Consider the following 19,440-nt stretch of genomic DNA (forward strand, 5'->3'; position numbering starts at 1 on the left):
ATGTGTCCAAGGTTCTGCTCATTCCGGGGTCACGAGACTGGGTTGATTTCCGACATGTTCCTCATGGACTGGACAGGGATCCTCATGTATGCGTTTCCGCCCATTCTGCTCCTACCTAAGGTCCTGCTGAAAATAAAGAGGGACAGTGCAGACATTATACTCATCGCTCCAGCCTGGTCAAGACAGCACTGGTTCAGCATGCTGCTGGACTTTTTGATCGCCCCACCTCTGGAGCTCCCGAGGTGCCACGACCTTCTATTCCAGGACCATGGTCGCCTGTTGCACCACGACCTGGACTCCCTGCATCTCGTGGCCTGGAGGCTCTGTGGCTGACGGAGGGAGAGAGAGCCTGCTCGGTGCAGGTCCAGCAAGTCCTACTTGGCAGCAGGAAGCCTTCCACCCAGGTCATGTATTGGGCTAAGAGGAGGGGGTTTACCTGTTCGGTGGAGTCCTGGAGAATTCCGCCCAGCCTCTCGCCTATACAGGCGATCCTGGAGTACCTGCTCTAGTTAAAGCTCCAGGGTCTGGCGTTGGCCTCATTGAAGGTTCACCTGGCGGCCACTTCAGCCTTCCATCAGCCACTAGAGGGGAGATCGCTGTTCTCCCATCCCATGTCGGTCAGGTTCCTCAAGGGGTTGGAGTGGTTTTATCCGCAGGTCCGTGATCTGGTGCCTCCCTGGGATCTCAATCTGGTCCTCTCGAGACTCACAGGACTTCCCTTTGAACCCATGGCTTCACGCCCTCTGCTCATCCTTTCATGGAAGGTAGCCTTCCTGGTGGCCATTACCTCAGCCAGGAGGGTCTCTGAGATTAGGGCCTTGACCTTGAAGCCCTCTTATACAGTATTCTATAAGGACAAGGTTCAGCTGAGGCCATATCTGGCCTTCCTACCCATGGTGGTTTCCCAATTTCATTGTAATCAAGATATTTTTCTCCCTGTGTTTTTTCCCAAACCTCACGGTTCGGAGGAGGAGAGGAGATGGCATTCACTGTACGTGAGACGAGCCCTGGCCTTCTACATTGAGCGCACAAAGCCATTCCAGAAATCAACGCAACTCTTCGTTGCAGTGGCCGACCGGATGAAAGGCTCACCTGTCTCTACCCAGTGCATCTCCTCATGGATTACATCATGCATCAGGTTCTGCTACGAGCAGGCGAAGATGCCGCTTCCGGGAACCATCACAGCACACTCAACCAGAGCTCAAGCCTCGTCTACAGCCTTCCTGAAGAGAATGCCCCTGCAGGACATCTGCAAAGCTGCTACCTGGTCATCGGTGCATAGCTTCACATCCCACTACGCCATCGTCCAGCAGGCGAGAGAGGATGCGGGATTCGGCAGAGTGGTGCTGACGGCAGCTCACCGGTAACTCCGACCCACCTCCAAAGGTATTGCTTGTTAATCACCTATAGTAGAATGGACATGAGCAAGCACTCGAAGAAGAAAACAGGGTTACTTACCAGTAACTGATGTTCTTCGAGATGTGTTGCTTATGTCCATTCCACAACACACCCCCTGTCCCCGCTGCCGGAGTTAGCAGAAAGAAGGGACTGAGGGGGCATAAGGCCGGCAGCGCCTCATATACCGCTGCATGTGCACGGGTCTCCAGGAGGTGCTGGAGCTGGCCCTACGGGATCTGCTAAGGGGAAAAAAGTTACGGGTAACCGTGCACGGAGGTGTGCACACACCTATAGTGGAAGGAACACAAGCAACACATCTCGAAGAACATCAGTTACTGGTAAGTAACCTGTTTTTCTCATATCAGTTTTGAAGTTGCCGTATTTCACCTTCCTTGACTATACCTTTGTTCTTGTATGAGGAGATGGTGAACAGAAGTTCCCAATCTACCTTCTCTATACCATTCATTATTTTGTATACCTTTGACATGTCCCCTCTTATTCATCTCCTCTTTAAAGTAAACAGTCCCTTATATCTCTCTTCGTATGAGACTTTTTTCATGACTTTAATCCTTCTGATCATCAATCTTTGAACCCCCTCTAATTCTGTTACATCCCTTTTGATGTGAGGTGACCATAACTGAACACAGTATTCATTGCATTATGATCTTTTCAGCTATGACTTATACCAATTTTTATTACTTTAAGGCTTTAGAAATATTCCTCATTTAAAAAGCCAGTGTCCTGGGCAGATTTACCCTAAATTTAGTATTATAAAAACAAGACTCTTTCAAAAATGAAAGCAGAAATATTTATATGATTTTAAAAATACTAAATGGAAACAATTTAAAAATAAACATTCACCTGCATTGTTTGCAACTAACATTTTGTATTAATGTGCTGGCACAATAAAACCTGAAATTGACAAAGAAGTAAATATTAACAAAAGCAAAATGGAATTCCCACACTGTAGTATCTCCGGTCACCACAGAGTTTCCTCATACTTAAACTCTCTAGTCTTCCGTATCTGAAATAATTGTAAAATATCTTTTGACAAATGGCAAGGTGTGTTGGGCCAAATCCTGCTTACCTTATTCTCATGAATAGTCCCATTGGTGTCAACATGAGTAAAGCAAGCAGAAGTTGGCTGGTGCATTGTGTAGTGGAAAATTGGGAGTTAAATCTTGGTGCATTTGGTAATACTATCATGAAGAAAAGTTACTGTTGCTTATAACACTTGTTCCCTGTGTTCTAGATAGTCAAAGACTGCGAATGGACCTGCAAAAGATGGAATTGTTGGAAGGTAAGATGGTTGATGAACAGGCTTCTCTCAAAGAAAAAATTGAACAGATGACAAAGGACTTGGAGATGTACAATAATTTGCCAGCTCTGAAAGCATCAGGAGAAGAGAAGAAAAAGGTAATAACAGCAGTATCTGGTAGCACAACCTAGATTACTTACATTGTAAGTTCTTTGGGGCAGAAAACACCTTTCTGTTCTGTATTGCTACAGCACCTAGCACAATGGAGCCCTGGTCCATGACTGAGGTTCTTAGGTGCTACCACAATACAAATAATGAATGATAATAATAATAATTAGCATTGCCTTTGTTCAGAGCTCAGCCATTATTATCCTCAGACTGATATTTGTCATGCTATGTTCAAATAGAGTCTGGTTTATGTTTTTATATCTTTGTTTTCAAAACGATGTTGGGAAGTAATTTGTTTGAAGGCTTGAAGCAAATGACGTCAAATTTCTCCATTATATTTGACATTGTAATAACAGTTTAATTAAAAGTGTCAGTGCCAAAAGAGAAATCCCTGCAAACTGCATAGAAATTTTTTAGACACACCATAATAGATGCTCAATTTAAATGTATACACGAAATTAAAAACATAGTAAGAGGACCAAAAAAGTGCCACTGTGGCTAAACAACAAAGTAAATGAAGAGGTTAGAGGCAAAAAGGCTTCCTTAAAAAGTGGAAGTTAAATCCTATTGAGGAAAATAGAAAAGAGCATAAACTCTGGGAAGTGAAGTGTAAAAATATAATTAGCAAGGCCAGAAAAGAAGTTGAAGAACGGCTACTCAAAAAGTAACAGCAAAAGCATTTTTAAGTACATCAGAAGCAAGAAGCATGCTAAACAATCAGTGGGGCCACTGGACAACTGAGATGCTAAAGGAGCACTCAAGGAAGGTAAGGCTATTGTGGAGAAACTAAATGAATTATTTGCATCGGTCTTCATGGCTGAGGATGTGAGGGAGATTTCCAAACCTGAGCCGTTCTTTTTAGATGACAAATCTGAGGAATTGTCCCTGATTGAGGTGTCATTAGAGGAGGTTTTGGAAAAAATTGATAAATTAAACAGTAATAAGTCACCAGGCCCAGATGGTATCCAACCAAGAGTTCTGAAAGAACTCAACTGTGAAATTGCAGAACTACTAACTGTGATATGTAACCTATCATTTAATTAACTTCTGTATCAGATAGCTAATGTGACACCAATTTTTAAAAAAGGCTCCAGAGGCAATCCTGGAAATTACAAGCCAGCTAGCCTAACTTCAGTATCAGGCAAATTGGTTGAAACTATAGTAAAGCACAGAATTATCAGACACTCAGGCCTGGTCTATACTGACTGGCAAATTCGGCGGCAGTCAATGGGAGTTACGCAAGCTACGCAGAGTAGCTTGCGTAATGTACGTCGACTTCCTAAATTCCCTTCTGCATGCTGTCTCCACTACACTGCGCCAACGGAAATGTGTACCTGTCAACTCAGCACTACGCTTTTTGGGAGGTGGTTTTATTAAATCAACTTCTGGATCAATTGAGCGGGTCTTCACTTCCATTCAATTAATCCGGATAAATCGATCTGATGGCGACGAATTTGAAGACCTACCCATAGATTAATACGATTTGTTGGGGAAGAGTCAACATGGTTTTTGTAAAGGGAAATCATGCCTTACCAATCTACTAGAATTCTAGGAGGCGGTCAGCAAGTGTGTGGACAAGGGTGATCCAGTGGATATAGTGTACTTAGATTTTCAGAAAGCTTTTGATAAGGTCCCTCACCAAAGGCTCTTAAGCAAAGTAAGCGGTCATGGGATAAGAGGAAAGGTCCTCTCTTGGATCAATAACTGATTAAAGGATAGGAAACAAGGGTAGGAATAAATGATCAGTTTTCAGAATGGAGAGAGGTAAATAGTGGTGTCCCCAGCGGTCTGTACTGGGAGACCAGTACTGTTTAATATATTCATAAATGATCTGAAAAAAAGGGTAAACAGTGAAGTGGCAAAATTTGCATATGATAAAGAACTATTCAAGATAAGTAAGTCCAAAGCAGACTACAGAGACTTACAAAGGGATCTCACAAAACTGGGTGACTGGGCAATAAAATGGCAGATGAAATTCAGTGTTGATAAATGCAAAGTAATGCACATTGGAAAACATAATCCCAACTATATATATAAAATGATGGGGCCTAAGCTGTTACCACTCAAGAAAGAGATCTTGGAGTCACTGTGGATAGTTCTCTGAAAACGTCCATTCAATGTGTAGCGGCAGTCAAAAAAGCTAACAGAATGTTGGGAATCATTAGGAAAAGGATAGATAATAAGACAGAAAATACCGTATTGCCTCTTTATAAATCTATTGTACGCCCACAACTTGAATACTGCATGTAGATCTGGTTGCCCCATCTCAAAAAAGATATATTGGAATTGGAAATGTATAGAAAAGGGCAACTAAAATGATTGGGATATGGAAAAGCTTCCATATGAGGAGAGATTAGTAATACTGGGACTTTTCAGCATGGAAAAGAGACAACTAAGGGGTCATATGATAGAGGTCTATAAAATCGTGACTGGTGTGGAGAAAGTAAATAAGGAAGTGTTACTTACTCCTTCTCATAACACAAAAACTCAAGTCACCAAATGAAATTAATAGGCAGCAGTTTTTAAACAAACAAAAGGATTTTTTTTTCACACAATGCACAGTCAACCTGTGGAACTCCTTGCCAGAGGAGTTGTGAAGGCCAAGACTATAACAGGGTTCAAAAAGAACTAGATAACTTCATGGAGGATAGGTCCATCAATGGCTATTAGCCAAGATAGGCAGGGATTGCTGTTTGCCAGAGCCTGGGAATGACGGGATAGATCACTTGATGGATTACCTGTTCTATTCATTCCCTCTGAAGCACCTGGCAACGGCCATTATCAGAAGACAGGATAGTGGGCGAGGTGGACCATTGGTCTGACCCAGTATGGCCATTCTTATGTTCTTAACAGTAATAACACCTAGCTCTTGTGTAGCTTTTTTCATCGATAGATCTCAAATTGCTTTACCAAGGAGATCAGTTTCATTATCCCCAATTTATAAATGGGGAAATTGTGGCATAGAAGGTTTGAAGTAACTAGTTCAAAATCACTTAATAGGCCAGCAACAGAACCAAGAGTAGAGCCCAGGTCTCCTGAGCCTCATGCTAATGTTTGATCCAGTGTACCACACAGCCTCACATAATTGCATGCTGTGATGACCTCATTTCTAGAATTAATATGAAAGAGATTGTGGACATTTGTGCCTCGTTTCACTTCACCAATTGTGCATTTTAACAGCTACATCTTGTTCATCGGTATTAAATGCAACTTCTCATGCTAAGTATTGATATAGTTTTTGTGATATTTGAAGAATAAGTTCTGAATTCTTTCTGTATACCTTCTTGCTTGGGGGAAAGAGAAAGAAAGTAGCTCCTGGAAAGTTAAATGGAATACAGGCAAACAGTTGGGACAATCAGTCCATAGTAAATTTGAATGAATTCTTGTGGGAAAGTCAGAAATCACTATGATGATGAGTATATTAGAAATTCTTAGGTTCAAAGTAATTGGTAGTTTTAATGGAAATACAATACCTTAAGACCAGTTTAATCCATTTTGCTTTTTTTCCTCTAGAAACTCCATGAGGAGAAAGAAAGATTGATAAAATGTAGAAATGCCTTCAAGAAAATAATGGAACAATTGAGTGCAGAGTATGAAACACTAAAGACACAACTTCAAGAGAATGAGACACATTCCCAGGTATAGTTCAAAATAGATATCTCTTCAGTTGTTTCATTCCAGGTCTTGAATTTCTCAAATACATGAACCTATATTTGAATGAATCAGTTAGTTTTTTGAGGAATACATAAATTGTGGAATAAGTTTTCAAAGCTGTGTATTGGAATTCCATGCCTAAATCCTCTAGTTTGTTCAACTGGATGGTAACAACCTCCCCTCCCCCAATCAATTTATTGAAAGCAGAGGATTTCAAGTTTGTTGAGATCAGTGTTATGTCAAATATTTGCATATCCCTTGTTAAATGCTCATTTAAAATGTTATTCAAAGTCCCTATTTTTCCTCTTTAGCCTTGCTGTTATTGCTGCAGGCGCTCAGGATCAGGCTTGGCTTTTCTCAGGGCTGGACTGGCAGGTTCAGAGTGGCCATAGCAATCTCTTTTCCCCAGCCCATAAAATACAGAACAGTTTGAAGAGGAGAGAGAAAAGTTCTTGTGAGGAGTGAAGAACTGGACCTTTTATTGGCCCACAGCTGGGCAGAACTCATGGTATTAGTGCCAGTGAAAATCTGGATTCAATTTTCTTCATTGCAAAGTATTTATTTGAAAGAATCACAGACAGGCAGCAAGAGGTTATACAATGCCTCTTCCTAATAAGCTTCAGTTCCCCAAGTATCCAAGTTCTCCAAACCCTCAGTAACTATGTTGGCTCTACACGGTATCCTGATTGGCAAACAAAGCAGGTATAGCTACCAGTTCTAGATGGAGGCCGCTTTTCTTCTTGAACACTTGGTCTGTTCAGTGTTCCTCCAGGGTAAGATGTTGGCTATCCGGAAACCCTCTGGCTCAGGAGTCCTTAGTAGCAGGGTGTTGGCTACCCTGGGGCTTTTCTATCTTACACCATCACAGGCCTCTTCAGATGTTAATTGGGGAGGATGGGAAGTGTGTATGATATTCCCCAATACTTATACCCTTTTTTCAAAGGAGTCACATGTCCCCAAAGTATGCTCTGTTAGCATTTTATAACTTGTTTTTCTGATTTATTTTGGGAGGAACAACAGAGATAAACTGAGGGTTGGCTGACATCAGTTATTTACCTGGGCTCCTGATGTTGTGCTATCCTAAAGGGTCAGTTGACCCAGATCATTTAGTTCCAAGTTCACCGTTTATGTGTCTATTGTGTGTACACTAGGTGAACTGGCCATTGGCTGAACATGACCATAAAGCTTCCAGATCAGCACAAATACACACAGGGCCCCTGATTAAACATACATGTTACATAGGGTACATCTACATTGACGGCGGCAAAGTCGGCACCATCAGATCGACCTATCTGGATCGATTGAGTGATCAGTGAAGATCCGCTCAATCGATCCAGAAGTCGCCACTGTTAATCCACCCTCTCAAGTGGCGTAGCGCTGCGTCAACGGGAATGCAGTTCCCGTCGGCTTAGTGCAGTGAAGACGGCGCGCAGAAGGGAAGCACAGCAGTCAACAGGCTACTCTGTGTTGTTTGCATAACTCCTGTCGACTGCCGCCGAATTGCTGGGTAAGTGTGTAGACCAAGCCATAGTTTATGCCAGTGTTTAAGTGCAATTTTAGCACTCTTGGTAATTTTCCATCTAATGCTAAGAGTCCTTGCTCCCAGAATCCTCTAGCAAATTTAGACTTACCAAGCTTTACCAGACTCATGCCAACCACAGTAATTTATAATAATTTAGTAATTCAATATCATCCCAACAAGGTGTATCTTCTTCTATTAAACTTATAGAAAATACCAACCTTTTGAAACAATTTGTTGTACTCCAAAGGCAAAAACACTAATTCACACTTAAGAAATATTTTTAGGAATCTAGGTTAAACGTTGTGTTGTTTAGCAGTACCATGGATGAACCTCATCAGACATCGAAACACGTTGTTCCTGAGAGCAGGTATCCCAGGAGCATTCAAGCGTAGGGAGAAGGCTAAGGCTTAGTTTTATGTTGTGTTCTTTAGTTAATACAAATAGACCTCAGGAAGGATGAATTTTTTATTTTGTAATGAGTATGTAGCTTGTGTTTGGACCTGAACTGAAACACCACCAGTTTACATCTCTTCAGTCAAATCCCTCTTACAACCAACTATTCCTGTGTAGTCTTTCATTGATAAACCACCAAAGAAAAAAGCATATACTTAATAGTATAAAACAACTGTACTTCGGACAGTCTAGACAATCATCTGGTCATCTTTTGCATTTGTGTGTCTTTACTGTATGGTCTGCCTAATTAGAATGTAAGCTCTTGGGGCAAAGAACATGTCTTCTGTGTTTTGTACACTGGCAACATTTAAAATGTGGTGCTGATCAGAAACGTTACTATGTAAAAAAAAAGACACCTTTTTACTTATTATATGTTCTCCTAACCTGTAGTCAGACTTGCAATTTGTTGTTACTTTTTTCCTTCTGTTAGTGTAGAGCTAACACAGATATGGGAGAATGATGTAGATCAGTGTTTCTCAATTTCTTTCCACCCACAGAACCCTTGCGCGCCCATGCCATATCCTCGGAACCCTTGCCCACCCATGCCATACCATCCGCCGAAAAGTCAAGGAAATCTTCCTCTTTTCGGCGGCGCGGTGTTTGCTTGATTCGGCAGCGCGCTTTCAGGGCCGTTTCCGGAGGCCCCATCCGCTGATCGGCGGCGCGCGAGCAGCTGTTCGGCGGCCCCATCAGCTGATTGGCGGCACCGGATTTCTCTCACATTCGGCAGCGCGGTACAGTTTCTTCGCGGAACCCTTCCACTCAGCTCCGCGGAACACCATTTGAGAACCACTGATCTAGATTCCTCTCCATCACCTGCATTCCAAACAGAGATTTTTATTTGGCACAAATATTGGGTCAAATCCTATGATGCTTACTCAGGTTACTGTCTTGCCTGAATGAAGACTTTAAGATTTAGACTATTGTAATTAAAACCAAATTTGAACCCAGGATACTTCTTCAAGTGGTGTCTCTGTGGGTGCTCCACTCTAGGTGTTGGCGTGTCCTTGCATCCTTGATTTGAAATTTTTACAGCAATCTTCATCCAGGTCATGCATGCACAGCTCCCCTCTCGTGGCGACGTTGGTGCCTCTTTTGGTGCACGCACAACCCGACCCCCTAGGTTCCTTCTCAACTGTCCATGGTCTAAGACTGAGCCCTGAGAAATTCTTACTTTAACTCATCCTCTTACTTATAGCCTTTAGAAATATTGTTAGTTTTGTCAGTAATTAGTTTTAGTTCAGTCAGTAGTTAGTTTTACCTGTCTTCCTTGTTCAAAAAAAATGTTTTTCTTTCCTCTCCTCTCCTCTCCTCGATAGAGTAGAGTAGATTCCATCTTTCCAGAACACCTGTCCACATGCCTGGTTCACCAGCTTTTAAAAGGTGTACATCTTGCAGAGTTGCCATCCCAGCATCAGATGGACATTCCCAATGTGTTTGCTGCCTGGGTGAGGGTCATGTACCTCAAAAATGTATACAATGTAAGAACCTCTAAGCCAGAGCCAGAAGAAATAGGGATCTCCAACTTTTAAACTTATTCTTATGGGAAAATCGCTGAGACCCTCCTCTGACCTGGGGCCAAATAATCCCTCTTCAGAAAAAACCGAGAAATCCTCAAGAAAGAGAGCCTTAACCTCACCTAAGGGAGTCACCAAAGAAGAGAGTTTACCCCAAGTGTAACAAAAACCCCAAGATTAAATACCTATGAGGCACCAGGTTCCTCAGGTACTGCACAGGCTGTGGCACCGAAGGACTCACAACGCCCCATTGCGGAGTCGAGAGGTAAAATACGTGTGGACAGAGCAACAGTGATAATGATAGCGCCCACATGCCCCAGACAAATCTGGTATTCCTACCTATGTCAGATGTTGATATACACAGTGATCATTCTCCCACTTCGCAACGATCTTCTGTCTCAGGACAACAGCCGGATCTTCCACCCGGAACAACAGAAGCTTTACTTAACAGCATGGTACCTAACTGGTTCAGCCAAGAAGAGCTAGAATGCTCTGAACAGGTTAAATACATCTTATTAAATAGTAGGAAACTGACAACAAAAAAAACATCTGCATCCATTCCAGCCATCCTGGACTACGTCCTAGAATTTAAAAGATCGGGTTTATTGATTAGCTCAGTAAATGTTCCTCTAGCGGCCATTATGGTCTTCCATGACAAAATGTAAACACTGTTTACACACCAATTGTGAAACGATTCATCATAAAGATCCAAAAGGTATGCCCAGATATACGTACTTCTAAAACACCATGAGATCTAAATCTAGTACTGCAGGCCATTACCAAAAAAACATTTGAATCGTTAGCAACATGCTCATTTATGCATATGGCTATGAAAGTGTCCTCCTTAGTGGCCATCACATTGGCCTGCCATGTAGCAGAAATTGGGGGCACTTATAGCCTATCCACCCTACACGATTTTCCACAAGGACAAGATCACGCTCAAACCTCACCCAAAATTGCTACCATAAATTACATCAGACTTTCATATGAACCAACCAGTTCACTTACCTACCTTCTGCCCAAAGCCCCATCATAACGCACAAGGTGTTACGCTGCACACTCTGGATATCAGACGAACACTAGGTTTTTACTTAGACCAGTGGTCGGCAACCTGTGGGAAGGGGCGGGCCAAGTCTTCCCCCCCCCCACCCCCTCCCAGATGCCCTGGGCCCCCAGTGGCTTACGGGGCATCCGGGGGCCACTATTTGTATTTGCGTCTTTCCCCTCCTCCCTTCCCCCGTTGGTAGCATGCCCCCGGGCGCTGGCCTTGGGGGGGACACTGGCCGGGCCTTCCTGAGGAGCCGCCCCCCTCTGACATCCCTGGTGGCCCTCTAGTGAGGAGCAGGAATGAAAGGGGCAGATGCCACCAGGCTGCCCAGCAGCATGGGGGAAGGCTTCCTGGCCCCTGTGCACCCAGGGTCCTCGCAGCTCCCTAGATGCATCCAGCGCAGGGGCAAAGGAGGGGCCAGGAAGCTGAGGGGCCAGGTCAGCGTGCCACTGGCCCGGGCCAGGAGCCTCTCCCGGTCCCAAGCAGTACCACGCAGCGGCTGCTCCCCTGCCTGCTTTGCACCAGGAGCAGTGCGGCTCCGGCCAAGGCACCTCTGGATCCATCTGGGAGAGGGGTGGGGCTGGAAGGGGGAGCGGCTGTTGTGCTGCTCTGCTTGGGGTCATAAGCAACTCAGCTCTGGCCAGGGCACCCCCTGGGAGATGGAGGGTGGGGCTAGAAGGGGGAGGGGCTACTGCATGGCTCTGTACTGCTTGGGGTCAGGAGCAGCACTGCTCTGGCCGGGGTGCCTGCGCTGAGCCCATGTGGGAGGGTTGGGGCCAGAAGCGAGGAGCAGCCATAGCGCTGTGCTGCTTGGGGACGTGAGTGGCACTGCGTGCTGTTCGAAATCATGGCACGTGCGCCACAGGTTGCCGACCTCTGACCTAGACAGAACAAAACCCTTTAGGAAATCTGACAAACTCTTTGTATCTATCGCAGAACGCACAAAAGGCATGCCTATCTCTAATCAGAGATTATCAAAGTGGGTATCAGGTTTCATCAATTCATGCTACAAACAGAAAAAATTACAAGCCCCCTAGGGGTCAAAACGCATTCCATGAGAACAATGTTCATCTCTGCAGCATTTCTCAACAACATTCCGATTGCAGACATGTAAGGCAGCTACGTGGGCTTTAGTTTCTACTTTTATAAAACACTGTACCATTGATCAGGCATCCAAAAGGATGCATCAGTAGGCCAGACTGTACTTTCAACTGTTCAACCAATGGAATCCAAAGTCCTTTTCACCAAATGAGGGGAACCGCTCTAGACTCACTGAGAGTGGAGCACCCACAGGAACACCACTTGAAGAAGAAGAGAGGATTACTCACCTTGTGCTGCAACTGAGGTTCTTTGAAATGTGTCCCCCTGTGGGTGCTCCACTACCCACTGTCCTCCCGTCTACTTCGGAGTTCAAAGACTGGACTCTATAGTAGAAAAGGAACAGAGGGGTTTGGGTTGAGTTGCACATGCACCAAAAGAGGCACCAGCTGCCCTATGAGACGGAAGCTGCACATGTGCGACCCGGACAAGTACTGCTGTAAAAATCTCTGATCAAGGAAGTGAGGACACGCCAACACCTAGAGTGGAGCACCCACAGGGGGACACATCTTGAAGGCCTCAGTTACCGCACAAGGTGAGTACCATCTCTTATAAGCACAAAAGGCTAGTGCATTAAAATAGTCTACATTTCTTAAATTCCCCCCCCCCCTTTTTTTTTTGAGTATGCTTTTGTTTTGTTTGGCTTGACCTTCCTTTTCAAAAAAATCTAAAGTATAGAGACATACAATGTTGGTTTATTTATAGTCCTGTGATTCTTCTCATCTGTATTTCAGTGCAATATTGTATGTGTAGATATCGTAGTTAACATTTGCCTTCTGACTTAAGCCCTAATAAACAAAGGCATAACATTATCACTTGAAGGTCATTGCCATTTAAGGTGTAATCTCTGTATCCTTGACTGAATACACTCAGACACTGAGGAGAATAGAATAAAGTTATACCTATGTCCAGAAGAACCTTTTAAACTATCATCAACATTCAGAATTTTTTTATAAAACATTTTTTAAATGAGAGTTAAAACTACAGAATCCAGAATGGCAAAAGGTAAGTTTTGCTTTTAAATACAGTTTATAAGTCCTTCCTTCACCCTTCTTCTCTATGACTTTCCTTTCTCTTTTTGCCTTTTCTTCTTCTTCCTTCAGCTTAACAAGGTTTCTCTCCCCCAAAATAACTTTCATTTAAATTTTTATTTATATTGTGTTTCAAAAATGAATCAGGAGAGAAGAGGCTTATAAAACTCTCCACCAACTTGGAGTCTTCCAATATACAAATAGATTGCTATCATTTTGGCAACAAAAGCTTTACTGACTGTAGAGATGAGGAGGAGGAAAATAGCTTTAAGAAAAGAGCGAGAGAGAATGGGAACTGATTTCTCTTCCAGCCACATTCTTATTGTGTTTTGGAGTTGTCGGGTTGTTTTTTTCATTTTCATGTGAATTTTGGATTTTTTTTCTACTTCAGCTTCAGGGAGTTGGCAAACAACTTAAATTCTGAATACATGAACTAATCAGAATAGAGAGATTTGAATATACAGAGTAGAAATAACCATTCAATGGTTATGCAAATCTCTGGCTTTTGTCTGCCAACTAGTCAGAGCATGGGGCAATATTCAAACTGAGTCACTTTAATAGGACTACTTCTGGAGTAAGGTGCTGTTGAGTAAGGCTATCAGAGCTTGTCCATAGTGAATATGTAGTTTGGTCACTGACAACCAATGAGGGTCTAGACAGCTGTTTAATTGGGATAAAAATGTGCAGCCATCAGTAACTGCACAGCATCCCTGCCCTTTGATTAACTGCAAACTTCTGTTTCAGCTTATGTTCTCTTCCATAAATAAGAATTTATCCTTCAACATAATTATCATATTCTAAAAAAACCTTAGCTTGAAGGAAAGTAAGATCCCAAGATGACTGGTTAGCCATCTTGCCACTCTGCATAGATATTGATGTACGGTGTAGATCCTGTTTATATATCAATCATACAGAAATTTAGACAGGCTTTATATGATCTGAGAGTTTACTCTTGGTATGACCAAAAATAGTGGCCTTAAAAGTGTTTTACTATGTGGGGTACAACGTACAAGAAGCTACTGTAAAAAAGTGCTGATGATTGTCTTCAATCTCTACATACTATATTTCAAATTGAGTTGCCTTTACTAGGTATATTGCATTTAGCAGCACCCATAGTGGATGCAGTATACAATTGATCACAAATATCTTGTTTAATTACTTATACAAACAGCAGGATTCATGTTTGCTTTTAACTAGGGATAAAATGGATGTGGTATATGGATAGATTTTTCATTATAAAGATAATTTTGGTATTGGGTAGGGAAAGCTGTAACACAGCATCCATTCTCAATCATTCAGCTTAAGAACTGATTTTCATCCTCAGATATATCAATTTAGATCTGAGATGTTATTGGTGTCTTTCTTTAAAATTTGGTTTTAGAATGATTTTCAACCTTTATTTTTAAAAATACCTTTGAAAGGGTCTACATACCTTGAAATGAAAAATCTTGAACAGTAGCATCAGAAAAACAATTTAACATTATAAAATTGTATTGTGAGGAAGCAACCATCAATATAATATCCACATTAGCTTCCTGTTGATGCTGAAAGTATTGAAGAAGTGCCAACAAATAACCCACAGTCTTACAATCTTCTCAGTGCAGCTCTGCTCTTATCACAGCTTCTGGCATCAGACAGGAAACTCAGCTATGTTGCTTCTGTACTGCTGCTGGGTCCAAGACAGTGTGAGAATATATTGTATCAGTGGTGATTTTGAGAACAGATCACCTTTCAGTGATATGAAAAGATAACAATTCATATTTTCCTCCACTGTTCATCTTTTCTGTGACACTGTTACAATTGTTTGGAGATAACAGAAATCTCAAATAATCATCCAGTTTTTCATGTTCCATAGCAGTTTATATTCAGTATTCTCACTTTTGTGTAAACAGCAGAGCAGTAGCTATGTGCGGGCTAAATTTACATATTACAATTTACATATTATGGGATGTTTAAAATATCCTTCCAAATTGTTTATCTTCTAGTTTTCTTGTGTTCTAACCATGGTCTTATAAGTTTGATAGAATGTGAGGTATTGATAAGACAACTTGGGGGCCTTTTTTTTTTTTTTTCATATAAATGGATGTGTGCCTGTTTTCATTTTTGGCTCTTGTTAATATTTTCTTTTTGTGTTTTCAGCTTACAAATTTGGAAAGGAAGTGGCAGCACCATGAGCAAAATAACTTTGTGATGAAAGAATGTATCCGTTTTTAAAAAAATGCTGAAAATTAATACATTATAGTAATTGACTAAGAAAGCCTTTTCCTCCCCAAAGCAAAGTCAGTCAGGACAATTTTACAGCAGGGTAAGGGAGGGGAGGAGGGGTTTTTCAAATGTTTGTTTGATGGATAGACTATTATATACAATGAAACCTGCAACTCATTAGGCAACCTCCAGTATTAAATGACTCCTTATAGTACCTCCAAGCTTCCAATATTTTTTATTTGATCACTAAAAGACCACCTGTACAAGGTATATGATTTCCCCTGTACTCTTGGGTTTATCTCAGGGCATACCTTTTACTCATAGGTTTTCTTCAGTGATTATTCTTACACCAATTGATTCTTATCCTTAGTTTTCCAGCAAATGCAATGATTTTTTTAAAGGTATGTCGCTCTATAAGTATGCATGACATTTTACAGTATGTAAAATACAGCAAACAAAACCCACAAAGGACCCAGACACTGCCTTTAGGTGCTTGTGTGGAGTTCATTAAATGCAGTGGGAGTTGCATATGTGAGAGCAGAATTAGATCCCCATATACTGAGAAAAAACTTGCCAAAAACTAGTGGTAATGACACTTTCAAAGAACATTCATTGCAAAGGACTGCCATAAAATAGTTTCAAATAGATTTTTAAACTAACAAAAGCACGGACATTCTAAGTGAGAGCAGACATTTTTCCTTAACTTGCACTACTGTCTCTAATTATTGCAGAGATCTGAGTAGTGCATAATCATACCTTAACTTTATTATCTAGGGACTATAAAGTTATGAAGTAAACTCTCTTCTTACAAAAATGATCTAAAAACAATAGCAATGAAGTATCAGAGATACTGTGAGATCATTGTTATACAATTATAGCTCAAAATATCATAGGTACATAGAAACTGCAATACCAGATCAGACCAGCGGTCCTCTAGTCTAGTATCCTGTCTCAGATGGTGGCCAATACTAGATGCTTCAGAGGAAGTCCACAGGAGAAATTCCTTCCTAACCCACGTCAGTTTACAACTAGAGCTGCACTGCTGTAGCACTGTAGTGTAGACACTTAAAACTACAGTGTCATAGTAAATCCACTTCTTTGAGAGTAGATAGGCCGAGTGGTGTCTACTCTGGGGCTTAGATTGGCTTAATTACATTGCACAGGGCATAAAATTTATCACGTCCTGAACGACGTAGATAAGCCTACCTAACTTTGTAGTGCAGACCAGCCCTTTGTAGTTGACTTATGCCCCTTTGCATGACAGTTGATATTCTTGTTTAAATTTTTTTTTTATCCTATCTAATGTAACCATTCTCTTCAGTCAGGTAAGTGTCTAATCCTTTTATTTAAATTCTGCTAAGCTGTTGATCACAATAATACCTGGGGGCATGAATTCCGCAAATTGATTGTGCTGTTATTTGATTTTTTTACGGCCTTGTTATCAGTTGCAAATTATAGTGTGGGAAAAAATTGTGATGACCATTAAACTCAATTATTTTTTAAAAACCAGAAATGCAGTAAAATATGATACTTCATTGAACCATGTGCTTGCTTTCTTTGCTTGAATACAATCAATAAAGGATTAGTTTCAAATAAAGTCGGATTCTTCTTCATATTGAAGATCTAAGTATTATTACTAATGACATTGCCTCTGCAGATACCCACTGTGAGATTAAGTACCCTACCACATGGCAATGGATCCTACTTTTGTTTGCCCCAATGCTTCCTGTTATTCTTAGTAGTAGAATTAGGTAGACCCAAGAAGCCCTCAAGCTCCTTGAGAAGTGCCTGTTCTGCTCTTGGAAAAGGATCTTATGACTTCTTGTACTGACAGGTGAGATAATATCTACTGCTAGTGGGCTTAGACCCAGAAGAGCCTCCCAGCACCATGTGTCTAGGTCCTTCCTTGATAGAGCCTGAGACTTCTTAGGCTAAGATCCAGAAGAGCCTCCTGGCATTACATGTTTGGCTTTGGGATCCTTTCCTCCACAGGGATATTTTGTCAAGACAAGAAGTCTTGGACCCTGACATCTTTAACTATCTACCAAGGAAGAAAGAAGCTAACAATCAGAAAAAGTCCAAAAACAAAATTTAGAAAACCAAACCCCTAACTATAACTTTACTGCTAAAAGTCTAACTCAGACAATATATTAAGTGTCTAAGCACACATCCCAGCACAAAGGGATTAAGTTTCATGTCTGCACGGCCTGACAGAAAGAGAAGGGACAGTTGTCAGGATATGTCCTTGATTCTAGACAACACCCTCCCACAACAGCTAACTGATTTGAAATGGATTAATTCACCATGTAGCAGTGAGTACAATCCCCAGTGAGGATGTACAAGGCAATACATATTGAGGACAAAAGATACTTCAGTACCTTTTCCAGCACATTTAGGCTTTGTCTAAACAGTGATCAAAACAGCAGTACAGACATTCAGGGCTCTGAAGGCTAGGTAGGAGGATGGGCTTCAGAGCCTAAGCTACAACCTGAGCTGCAATGTCTACACAGCTGTTTTTAGCACCATAGTGAGAGTCCAAGTCTATTGATCTGGGCTCTGAGACTTGCTGCCGCTCACTGTGTAGATGCATCCTAACTGGCTTGTGTGGACCCTTCTGGCATGCACTGAAAGTTCCCTAGTGCGCATTAATGAAGTACTGTTTGAAAGACTAGAGGCTGCTGCTCACTATCTAGATGTACCCCTACTGTGTAACACACTAGGTGTGTTTCCTCTGGTGTGGGCTAATACACTTCATAGACAAGCCGTTAGTGTGATACAATGGCTAAGCTGTTAAAGCAGTGTAGTTCCCTTTAGATTCAATTAGTGCTTTTCCATTATCTGCAAGCCCTGACAATTTTTCTAGAAGAAGACTTCTTGTAATATAATTCCCTTATGATCTCTAATTAGGTTAATATTTTTCTTGGCAGTTTCTGTCCTTAACTCTTTTAATCAGTCATAGCAACAAAAAGTCAGGAGAGTGACTATCAGCCAATAATGAAGAACGTGAGTAAGCAGATTACAGAATACAACAAAACTCTCATAGAGGCTTTACAGAACACCAGGAATTGAACCCAGGCGCTTCCTTCCTGCTCCAGTGGACCAACAATAGAAGATGTCCACAAGCACTGTAGAACACTGAACTGTTGAGCTGAAACCTCAACAGTAGCACAGTAGGCGCATTCAAAAAATCCCTTCTGATTATAGAGAGATTAGTGGTTTCAGCAGTCATCCTCATTTTAAATATAGGGACTATGTCTGAAAGCTTTAAAGCCAGATAGGACATTTTAAATAAACCCACTGGATATACACTCTGGATATGAAAATATAGTTTGCTGTCCATAGTTAACTATTTGAGGCCCAACCCTGAAATCTTTACTCACACAAAACCATTTGGGCTCAGTATTATAATCCTTACTCAGGCAAAACACAAATAGAAAAGAATGGGAACTTTGCCTCAGTCAGGACTGAACAATTGGCCCTTGGTTGTCAGTAAACAATTATCTTAAACCGTATTAAGAGAGCAGACCAGATCTTCAGATGGTATGAATCAGTATAGCTTTACTGACCTAAATGACAGCTTATACCAGCAGAGGATATAAGTCAGTGTCCCTTCTGATCAGAAGCTCTTTATATATAAATTTTCACAGCAGGAAACAAAAAGTAGGACTAATACATTTTAAGGTTCTTTCATTGTATTTTCATTTCTGTAAAGGACAATGTAATAATTACTGGAGCATCTCATTATTAAATGTGATACTTGGTAAGTAATGAAATGTGTGGTGCAGATTCTAATAAAAGCTCAGCTAAGAAAAGTTTTTTTCACCATGCTGACTTTGTGACAGTAATTTCATTTTATGTTTTTCAACAATAAAGGAATTAAAAGGAGAGTTATTCATAATTTTTCTTTTCTGAAGATATCATGTTGTAGGGTTCTCTTTCTCAGGTTTCGTGCTCCTGTTTCATGTCACAGCAACAAGCAGCTCTAATGTGATCAGAAGAATGTGTGAAATAGAGAATTGTAAGTCAGTCCTTTTTGAATCCCGCTTTTACTGTTAAATTATTTATTCTATATGGTTTGGAGTGAAGGC

General features: G+C 41.4%; 1 protein-coding gene across 1 annotated transcript in view; it reads left to right on the plus strand.

Moving 5' to 3' along the window:
• The window catches only part of IFT74 (intraflagellar transport 74), a 74,668-nt gene extending 56,161 nt beyond the window's left edge, over positions 1 to 18,507 (plus strand). Inside the window, exons 17-20 of the mRNA XM_067553168.1 lie at positions 2,651 to 2,814; positions 6,338 to 6,463; positions 15,287 to 15,347; positions 18,306 to 18,507. Coding sequence (XP_067409269.1) covers positions 2,651 to 2,814; positions 6,338 to 6,463; positions 15,287 to 15,347; positions 18,306 to 18,421 — 467 coding nt within the window. The 3' untranslated portion in view covers positions 18,422 to 18,507. The remainder of the gene's footprint in view (positions 1 to 2,650; positions 2,815 to 6,337; positions 6,464 to 15,286; positions 15,348 to 18,305) is intronic.
• The last annotated feature ends 933 nt before the right edge of the window (positions 18,508 to 19,440 follow it).

The sequence above is a fragment of the Emydura macquarii genome, unplaced genomic scaffold (genome assembly GCF_026122565.2).
Source record: "Emydura macquarii macquarii isolate MOO-44397 ecotype Brisbane River unplaced genomic scaffold, CSIRO-AGI_Emac_v2 contig_1451, whole genome shotgun sequence".
NCBI lineage: Eukaryota > Metazoa > Chordata > Testudines > Chelidae > Emydura > Emydura macquarii.